Consider the following 11,206-nt stretch of genomic DNA (forward strand, 5'->3'; position numbering starts at 1 on the left):
AATAAAATGTTAATTCCACTACAGCAGAGACTCTGCAGTAGGGTGGGGAAAAGTGTGTGCATATATCCAAAAAAATCCCAAATCATGCATCCCTACTTTTTACTGCAATACAACGTCTCTGTATTTAATATAAAGCATAAAGGATTCTGTCAGTAAAAGTGTTTTATGTTGTCAATCAAGGACGTCAGTCACTCTCCCTTTAAAAAACAGACTCTTTTAACAATTTTGTGCAAGAAATCACTTTTCTGCTTGTCCTTTTCCTCGACTTGTGGATTTTAAATGTGAATCGCCGTTGTTTTCGGATTTAAATCACGTCCCGCTCGTCACTAAAACAATTTATTTTCTGGCCTGTTCAGTTCTCTCACATTATTTCGTCTTGATTCACTCAGCGCTCAAAATGCCCCTTTACAGCTGACACACACCGATTTAATTCAAAATAGCACATTATTGTTGTGTTCTAGACTACAGGCTGCACATTTTAAAACAAATTTTAAAACATGCCATAGTTTTAATTGGTAAATCAGGATTTTTTGGGGGGGGTAGACAGCATTGTGTTGACATGACAACTGACAATATGACAATTAACTCGCGTACTAACATGCAATCAGACATTATTGACCAGGTAATTCCACTGGAGCTGCACATGTCAAACTGTTTCGGTTTCCTGTTGGGTTTTTGTATTTACGCCCCTCAGCAGGGATTGGATAATTCCTGCTGTTCAGCCGGAGGTGAAAGAGGTGTTTTGCTGTTTTTTTTGTTTTTGTTTTTTTTTTCCGGAGCTGTTACATGTTGCTCAGTCAGACGGCGACCCTGTGATCACAGTCACAAGGTCACCTCTGACGACGAGCTGAACCGAGGGAACAAATCATCACACTGAGGTGGTCCGGTTCATGTTGTTCACCTAAACAGCTCCTTAAAGGACCAGCTCATTTTACTAAAGATTTCACAACAGATAAAACAGAATAAATCCATTTTTAAATATGAATTTTAGGTTCTTGATTCATAAACCACGGAAACAGATAGTTTGGAAAGACTATTTTCCCTGGCGGAAGAGGAGGAGGAGGAGGAGGAGGATGGAGCGTTTCAGCTGCTGCTTTTAGGAAAACTCATGTGGAGGACTTTATTCCGCTGAGGGAATACAGGTGTGAAGAAAGTCTGAAGGCTTTGAAAGTTCATTTTCATATCGTAGTGGAATGAATGGAAACCAGCGGCTGGAGGAAAGGGAGGAGGAGTGATGGAATACCACGGCTCGCTTTGGGAAACAGATCAGCAGAAATGTGAAGTTTATACATTTTGTAGACATGCAGAATCACTGGGATGGTGCTTTCAGGAGGAACAAGTTGACGATAGAGGATTTTTCATTTTGGAATCAAACTCGCTGACGAGCCCTCCCCCCACCACCACCACCGCCACCACACCCCCCACGGGCTGCTGAAGGGCTGCAAGCTGCTCTGGATGAAAGCCTCCACCGAGTGGCTCTGGTTTGTTGTGTTGTGTTGTGTTGCATTGTGCCCTGGAACTGTCACTCCTGTCAAAGCCTCCATATCGCTCCGCCGCCAAAAAAAAAAAAAAAAAAAAAAGCTCATGTAATTTATCCTCCAGACGCTGTCATTCCTGCTGCCTGCTTTACATTAATGGCTTCAGCCGCTCGGAGAAAATTGGAAAAATATCCGGCGCCCTCCTCCAAAAATGAAGGAGGTGTCACGGCGAGCAGCCCTTCAGCCGTGCGTGCTGATTTAAATATCCACCTCTTGAAAGCATTTGACGCTCACTTTGACAATATACAATGGTGGAAAAAAGTTTTCGGACACCCCGTGCATTTGTGAAATATTGCATTAAGAATCACTCTGAGGTCTTCAAGTGCAATTTCTTTTAGTCCAGTCACAGCCAAAATACTAAACAAATCATAAAAAAGCCATTAAAAACTTAAAATTGATTGGTTCCATAAAAATACAGAAGAAATTTTGAGTATTGGGTCATTTTGGTACCAGTGATGAAGGTCGTTCTTTTTATTAAAAGACCCAATTTTTGTTGCCAAGCTTGGTGTCTATATAAAGCAGCACATCTGAAAGTTCTTCAGACACAAAAACTGGCTAAAACAAGGAACCTAACGCAGGAAACACGCCTGAAGATAAAGATTCTCAGGCAGGAAGGGTACAGCTGCCGCCAGATAGCCAGGAAGTGCAGATGCAGTCCTTCAGCAGTTGGATCCACTCTGCAGAAATACAGACGAACCAACAGCTTGGAAGACAACCCAAGATCTGGGCGTCCAAGGGTTTCTTCAGCAAGAAATGACCGCATCCTGATCCACATGTGCAGGCAAAACCGCCCAATGACATCACAGGAGCTTCAGCAGCAGTGGTCAAACCAAACTGGTGTCCAGTGTTCCACCCGCACTGCACGTGGCCGACTTTTAGATCATGGCTTAAGGTCCTACAAGGCTATCAAGAAGCCCCTGATCAATGAGAGACAGAGGCTAGCCCGGCGTCGTCGAGCCCAGGCACACAAGAACTGGACAGACAGGAACTGGAAGAAGATTCTGTGGTCAGATGAGTCCAGTCTCCAGCTTTAGTTTTGTTAGTTTTTCTTGTAAACAATAAACAAAAAAATATAATTTGTACTTGTTTGTATCTGTCTAATGCAGCCACACCTTTTGAAACACAAAAAAAAGATTTTTCCACAAATATTTCATGATAACATTTGAGATTGTGTAAAATTTTAAGGGTGTCCGAAAACTTTTTTCCACCACTGCAAATGCTGGATTAAAAACGAAAAACAAACAAAAAAAAAGAGTCTTGTTGGCGCTTTCATCCAAGCAAAGCCGTTCATTTAACTCCTTTATACCTGCAAATCCCATCAGCGGACTCATCGCTGGCAACCGGACCAAGCTTTGTTCAAACACACAGAATTTCATTTTTAAATTTTCGTGGCCCAACATGGTGAGAATGCAGGGAAAATGTGTACAAAATGATGCACAAGACATGCAGGTCTTTTCTATTTGATGTGATGCGGCAGCCGTAAAACAAAAAAAAACATCTTGGCTTTGAATATTTCACTGAATTATCAGAGTGATGGAGCTTCAGAGACTCTGCAGCCGACAGAGGCACAATATGGATATGACCTTGTGCTTCCATGTGGTTTGAAGCCATTCAAGGGGATTTAATGGAATTTAATGGGAAATATCAGGGTTTAAGGGAAGAAGAAACAAACATCTTCAGTCGTGTTTGTTTTCAGCTTGGATGCGGATGAGCCGTACGTCTTCATTCTGGATGCCAACAAAGACGGCATCCGTTTTTACGCAGGCGTATTTAAACCTCACTTTGTGCTCGCTGGTTTAATCACCGAGTGTGTTTTGTTTTGAGCCCTGGCTGCGGATTAATCCTCCTTGCTTCAGCTCCCGCCGCCGTCCATCATGCACGACGTGGACTATAATTTCCACACCTGCCGCCCGATGATAGCTCTTTATTTTCATTTTCAACCAACGTGCCACTAAATAAGACAGCCCTAATGTGTTAAATACTGCAGCTCGCTCTATCCTCCTCTCTCTCTCTCTCTCTCTCTCTCGCTGTGTCTCTGTTTACATGCCAGCCATCAGCCTCCATTAAAGCCAACAGGGACGACTCATGTTTCAAAGTATAAAAGAGCCATTCCACTGCTGGATAATCATGTCATTAAACTGCGGCGCACACCGGGCCGCTGCTTTCATGATCGCTGCCACGCACGCCGAGTCGTGAGTCATTGGGCTATCTGAGAACTGACCGGCGCTGGCTTCCTTTTAATGACAGCCAAGTGGGAGGAGACAATACCGGAGGAGACCGGCTAACAGAATGAACTGTGGGAAAGGAGCCAGGCCCGGGCCGACGGCATCATCTCATTTGGCCGATGCTTTGTGATCGGATTTCAGCACGTTACCGAGTGAACGCAATAAAACACAGACTGCAGGGCTCCCAACGTGAGGTCCAGAGACCGCCGAGGTCCCGAGAGAGAGGATTTCAGGGACCACCAGAAAACATAATAAAGTTTCTATTAACCCTATAAAGCCTGAACTATGAAAGAATTGGCAGAAAATTCCATATTTTTGAAATTGAACTCTTTATTTAGTCCTATAACAAAATATATATATATATTAAAAAAAAATCAAAAAATATGTTATTACACGACCTTTCTGGTGTATGATATATGATATGTACTTGAAGTGCCGTTGGTATGGTCCAGGGTGAACAGGGGAAGTGTTCAAAGGTATACAACAGTATTTTGGTCAAGTATTGATTAAACTGAAAATGAAAAACGGAATTGAAAATGTGTATCATATATGATGCACATGGCTTTATAGGGTTAATGTCCTTTCACAGTAAGGCTGACTAGGATATAATCCCAAAGTCAAACTAATCATCTTATTTCATGCTTTTGCTAGTAGTTGGGAATCTATTTCAGTTTTTTTTTTTTTTCATTTATGGCCTGCTCCATCGCCTGTGGAATATATACTTTTTGCCCCTGAATGACCTTGTAATGTTTTCCCAAGCTCATGTCATCAGAACCAGAATGAGATTTATTGCCAAGTAGTTCAAGGACATACAAGGAATTTGTCTTGCGATGTTGATGCAAGAGGCATCAACATCCTGACAGTGAATAGAAAAGATAGAGTTAAAGAGACTACTGAAATAAAACAAAATATATATACAAGATAACTAAAAATGAAAATAAAGTGCAGTAGCTGGGAGGACCAGGGGAAATAATGTGGAAAATCACTCATCTGAGGTATGGTAAAATACAAAAACTGTACATTAGATGGTGGCTCAAAATCAGCGCAAAGAAACATATCAGAGACATCCCTTACATTTCTCTTTATTTGACCTTTTTCTTCAAGCAACTACAATTTGTGTTGATTTTGGCGGCCCCTGTGGACAAAAGCGGTAGTGCTTCCCAGAATGAAGAATTCCAATGAACGCCGCCGATCTTTTCTTGAAAGCGAGTTGAAAGAAAGACATCAACGTAACTTTTGAGAAGAAACTCGGGATGCCAGTCTGCGTGCCAAAAATTGTTTCTTCTGATTCTGCCGGGACACCGACCCGGTGACAGGCATTTAGGATAAACATATAGAAACAGCAAATCTTCTCACTGATGGTCTCATGTGCTTCTGCAGCTCATACACAGGCATCGGGATTAAACTGAGACTTTTTCATAACCAGCCAAAAAACTCCTTGTGGTTGCTTTAATTTACTGATTGAGAAATTATAATTAGGACGCCAACAAGCCTCTTCATTCTTAAGTCTTCCTACAGCACAGTCTGTTTAAAAAGCAAGTCCACCAACCATCTGGACAATGAACTGATGAGTCGACCTCGAAAAGAACCGACTTTTGCATGTCACTGCAGCCTTAAATCTATAATCTTACTGTGCCTGCCCTTCTAATAAGCTGGCACACTAAGAGATGTAGTTTTTAAATCAATAATTAAGTTGGGACGGGCCAGAAAAGTTGAGTATCGTCTAATTGGTCAACAACCTGCTAATACAACTAAGCTTATTGGGGTTTTTTCACTGTGAATCAGACAATAACATGCTGTCAATCATAAATAACAATAACATGCTGTTTGTGACGGTGCCAAAAAAAAAAATGTAAAAGAGGTGGAGCTGCAGGTTTGTGTTCAGTGTGAGCACAAAGACAGAAACGGACCAAAAACTATGTTTGGAGGAGAAGGCTGCGCTTCAACAGAATGATCTCCAGCGGAGTGCTAAACCCAAAATCCAAGATTCAAAACGTGTGAAGAGCTAGCACGTCCCACACTGTCACGTCAGGGAGTCTTCATCAGAGCGCTGATGAAGGCTCTGTGCTGAAACGCGTGAGTGTTTTCTGAAGCGATGTGAGCCAGTAAACAGGTCAAATGTGAGTATTTGGTGCTCCTTGACTTGACACTGTGGGATGTGATACCTTTTCACACTTTTTGAAGACCAAAAACTATATTTTACATCCATATTTGGCCTTAATTCTTGATTTAAATTGAATATTTTTCTTAATATGATGCCAGCAGACACATTTCTAAGCCTACAACAAGGTGCAGTCAATTCCAAACACAGGCTTTCCTCAGGCAAGTCAATGGATCATTCAGTCAACACACTGATTAGTCGACCTTGAAAAAAAATTGACTTCCGCACATCCCCCAAGTCTTAAGTCCTTAACTTTTATCTATCAACACAAAGCGTCTGAAAGGGGCTCTTCAAGACACACAGATAAAGCAGCAGGGCTCGTGGACTGATGCAGATCTATTCCACAGATCTTCACAGATTCTGAGTCCCTGACCTGAGGCTTTAAAATGCCTTTGATCTGCTCCAATACTAAAATACCCAAACAGGCATGACCTGCTCTGTGCAAAGGAAAGTTTTAACTGCATTATTACAGGAGCTCAGTTCATCAGCCTGCATTTTCTGAAAGCAAAGGTTTTCCAAAGCGGGTCTGAGGGGCCCCCCGGGGGCCTTGAGGGGACTCCAGGGGGTCGCCAGCAACAGGAGGAATACCTGGTAGTTTCATTTTATCATTATTACTTTTAAGATACAATGAAAGAAATAACAATAAAAGACTATGTGGATTGTATTTTTTGCTGTTATTCTTGTCTGCAGCTCAGACAGGTTTGCAAATTGATGATTAATCCCAACAAAAAATCTCCCCAGATTGAGTTTCATGGATGCGGACAGAATAAATGAGAGTCAGATGATATGAAAAAGTTTTCTGTTAATTACTGATCAAATAAAGTGATGTATTTACTAATTAATCAGTGTACACTTTTGGCAGCAGCTGAGCTCGTAAACAGCAGTGATGTGGAAGTGTTTATTTTAGGATTTAAAAAAATTACAAATATTGGCCAGTAGGGGGAGCTGGACCTTTTTGGAGCGGCGGTGCATTTCAGGACCCTGTGTGTGTGTGTGTGTGTGTGTGTGTGTGTGTGTGTGTGTGTGTGTGTGTGTGTGTGTGTGTGTGTGTGTGTGTGGACAGCGCCTGGTGCTGAAACCTCGGCGCTCAGCAGGCAGATCTGGGCTGCTTTCATAAGCGGCGCAGACAGAAACTGCCATGCATTATTAAGAAAGCAGAGAGCGGAGCCGAATCAAGACGTGACGGTCAGAGAGCAGCCAGGAAACACCCGGCAGACGGCAGACACACCCGCTCACACCCGACAGCAGCTTCACCGACCGGGAGACACACGCCACGCCTCGCCACAGCCTTCCTCAGGAGGCCAAACACATTTGACTGGTTTAAATTACAAGAACACACCCCATCACATCGACCAATATCCACTAAAAAACACAGATAATTTGCCCACTTGTGTAAAACTGTGTGACACTGAGCGAATAAAAACATCAGTCAGCTGATACTGGGCACAACATAAAAATGCAGAGGATTGCAACAGAGGTGTGGAAGTTTTTGGAAAAGTGCGCAGGCTCTACAAATAAGAAAAACAAACACAAGGAGGAGGAGGAGGAGGAGGAGAGGAGGGTGGAGAGGATGAATGGACAAGGAGAGAACAGTGGGTGGAGGACAAGAATGGGAGAGAGGAAAGGGATTAAGATGGAGAAGAAGAAGGAGATGAGAATATGGAAGGGAAGGTGAGATGAAGAGGAGAAGGAGAGTCAAGGAGAAGGGAGAAGGAATGTGTGCGCACCTGGTTTGTGGAGAGCTGTGCATTCTGGGAGATGAGCAGCTGGACCAGGATGTGCAGGCCGGAAGTGGCCAGGCCGGCCAGGATGGCCCAGGTGAGCGGCAGCGGCAGCATGCTGTAGGTGGCGAACAGCGTGAAGAGCACGTAGCCCACCCCGTCCCCGAGCAGCCCGTACCCGAGCCCGGCCGCCAGGATCTGCGTGGCCATGGCGACCCACGTCACCACGCCGCTGTACTGCAGGTAGCTGTGCGACGTGGTGTCCTTCCGCACCACCACTAAGGCACAGATGACCACCTCGATGCCGGTGAAGAAGCCCAGCAGCATGCCTTTGATCGGGTCCATGGGCGACGAGGCCAGCGTGAGGTGCAGCACGAGCAGCGTCAGCTTGGTCACCACGTCCAGGATGTTCATCACCACCACCGACTTCCGCCTCTGGCCCAGGAAGTAGCGCTGGTAGAGCCGCTCCAGGTCCCGGGACTTGAAGGCGTTGCGCAGCGTGGGGAAGATGACGCCCCGGTACGTGTAGCCCCAGTTCAGGAAGAAGTCCGAGTTGCTCGGCGCGCAGTCGATCTGCAGGAAGCCCAGGTCGCTGCTGGCGCGCTCCGGGAACACCTTGGTCCCGCCGTTGTTGTGCCGGTCGCCCACCGACGTCCGCCCCGCCGACTGCTTCCGCGCGCCCTGGCTCGGGTCATAGGGCTCGTCCGCGGTGATGATGCCCTTCACCCCCGCTGCTCCTCCTCCTCCGCCGCCGCCGCCTCCTCCGCTGTGCTCGTGGATGAAGCGCTGCTCGGTGATGTGCCGCACCGCGTTCTGCCACAGCAGCCGCTTGGGTCGCGCGCTGCCGCTGCCGCCGCTGCTGTTGCTGTTGTTGCTGCTCGGGGTCTTGTTGATGGTGTACAGCTCCTCGCTCGCGCTGGAGCAGCGGACCTCGGACAGCTCCATGGCTCCGCTGCCGCTGCTGTGGTTGTGGTGGTTGTGGTTGTTGTTGTTGTTGTTGTTATTGTTGTTGTTGGTTCCGTCGGTGTGCTGGGTGTGATCCCCCCTGCTCCCGCTCTTCCTCCTCTTCCTCTTCCCCGGTACCGTTACGAGTTCACTGCACGCGCTCAGCGGTTTTGGGGAGACGACGTCCTCTCGTGCGCATCGAACCGGGGGCGCGTGCTTCTCTCTCGGGGTGTGTCGAGCACGGCACGGGGGAAAGCGCGGTTGGAGGTCATTGTCACGCAAACGATCCCGCTGAAGAAACGCGTAAATCCGCCTCGAGTGGAAAGCATCTCCCGGATTAACCGCGTGCCATCGCCGTCGGTCCCCTCTCGGTTAAATCACCGGGCGGCGCGTGCAGGCAGCAGCTCGAGCCTCCGTGCGCCGTCCGTCCGCACCATCAGGGCGCCGCGGCGTCACGGAGAGCCGCGGGTCCTGCAGCCGGGGCGGCGGTGCAGGGTTCAGCCGTGTCCGTGGAGGTCAGCAGCTGGAAGAGACACGAGCACACCGGCTGTCGTTAAATTTTTTTTTTTTTTTTACCCAGAATCGGCTCGTGCGTCGTTGGCGCAGCTGGCCCCGGTTCACCACTTTGCCATTCCGTTTTGCGCGTTCCTTTAATAAAGCAAATAATTTGTATATTCACATGGATTTCCGTTCTCTTTAATGTTAAAAAAGCATGCCACCGCCGGTCCGGTCCGGTCAGCGCGGAAAATCAACCCAAATAGAAACAGCAAAGTATCCGGTATCGGTCTCCTCAGTTGTCTCGAGCCAGGCTGGACTATGGATTGTCAACTTGTTGTTGACCGGAGGGCTCGAGAGGCTCGGTGTGGAGAGAGAGAGAGAGACAGACAGAGCGAGAGAGAGAGACAGAGCGAGAGAGAGAGAGAGAGAGAGAGAGAGGAGATCAATGTCGAGTGCGCGAGCCCCTTGACGCGGATCAGCCCCTCTTCTCGTGCCTCTCCAGCCACACCGGGGCTCGCTCCTCAATGCAGCAGCTCGCGGGGTGAGGGCGCTGGGAGCGGCGCGTGACACGCCGAGGCTCCGGTGCTCCGCCACCAGCCGCGCGAGGAGAAGAGGCTCGTCTCCGCGCGTAAAGAGCGGAGTGCCCACAGATGTGCCCGGGCTCCGGCTGCTGCGCGCGGGTAGCGCTTTCCTGTCCTCGTGCTCCGGTGAGCCGTTTGTCCGCGCGAGTCCTCCCGGTTCTTCGCCTCTGTCCTCTGCTTTATCTTCTCCACCTCCTCCTCCTCCTCCTCCTCGCGCCTTGTCGGCTCGGTGTTTGAGCGTGCAGCAGCGCGTGGAGTAGATTTGCAGAGCGCGAGGCTGGTCAGCACCGAGCGAGTCAGCTGGGCTCCGGTTTGACGTCAGAGCAACCTCTGTGTGTGTGTGTGTGTGTGTGTGTGTGTGTGTGTGTGTGTGTGTGTGTGTGTGTGTGTGTGTGTCCTTCCCTCGTTTTGTCAGTCACTGCAGAACAACATCGGTGGGAAATATTAGGGAATACAATAAAATTATATTGTAATAAATAAATAAATAAATAAAATTGTAATTACGGAATAAAATAAATTATACTGAAAAAGGTCTTCTATACTTAAAAAAAAATAACAGCTAAACAATACCAATACTAATAATAATGATAATAATAATGATAATGTGTATGTAGTTTATAATGTATAAATATGTGTGTATGTATTTATATGTAGCCTACAGTGCGTGTGTAAATTTATGTGTATTCATAGACAGAGAAACAGATATGTTTCATTATTATTATTACTACTACTACTACTATCACTATTATTATGTATACTATGTATGTATATATTTACAAATATACATACACATATAGATAGAGATAGATATGTGTAATTATTATTATAATTACGTATGTATATATAGGCTAGTTAGATAGATAGATAGATAGATATAAATGACCACTCTTGTCTTTATTATGTGCAGTTATGTGATACCTGTGTTATGTGTATGAGGGGGTAACATCATGGCCCTCTGGCTTTGACCCTTACCTTCACTGGCTCTCTCAGTGTGATGCTGGTGACTGGCAGACTGAAGCGGTGCGGCTGCAGTCAGTGTGTGTGTGTGTGTGTGTGTGTGTGTCACATGAACGGCTGGACGGTGATGAACGGGTGAATCCAGTCTCTCTGCTGCGGCTGCAGGATTTAAACTGATGCTGCTGCTCAGAGCAAACCTGCACACTGTACCTGCTGCATGGGGTGTATGGTGATTTATAACGGGACTGCTCCAGCCAGCATGGCAATAAAATGAGTCATCTCACTCTCTCGCTCTCTCTCTCTCTCTCATACACACACACACACACACACACACATACGTGTTGCTTGGTTAATTTAAACAGCTTCAAAAGAGAACCTGTCACTGATTTCTCATGTGTTTTCCAAGCAGGAGAGGAAAGGAAGGGAATGATGAAATATCTTCCAAGGGAAAAGAAATCTAAATGTAAGATGTCAGCACTGGGATTTGAACCTACAACCTCTCAGTATGTATGTTGGCTATGCATCGACAAGCAGGTAGTGGTAAGTAGACACATCTGTGTGTTAATGTCAGGCACCAACT

The 11,206-nt window shown here is 46.4% G+C and overlaps 1 protein-coding gene across 1 annotated transcript in view; it reads right to left on the bottom strand.

The window, feature by feature from the left end:
- The window catches only part of adcy8 (adenylate cyclase 8 (brain)), a 149,867-nt gene extending 141,277 nt beyond the window's left edge, over window positions 1-8,590 (bottom strand). The window contains exon 1 of the mRNA XM_030075106.1: window positions 7,652-8,590. Coding sequence (XP_029930966.1) covers window positions 7,652-8,590 — 939 coding nt within the window. The remainder of the gene's footprint in view (window positions 1-7,651) is intronic.
- Between the last annotated feature and the right edge of the window lie 2,616 nt (window positions 8,591-11,206).

Source organism: Myripristis murdjan, chromosome 17, assembly GCF_902150065.1.
Source record: "Myripristis murdjan chromosome 17, fMyrMur1.1, whole genome shotgun sequence".
Lineage (NCBI taxonomy): Eukaryota > Metazoa > Chordata > Actinopteri > Holocentriformes > Holocentridae > Myripristis > Myripristis murdjan.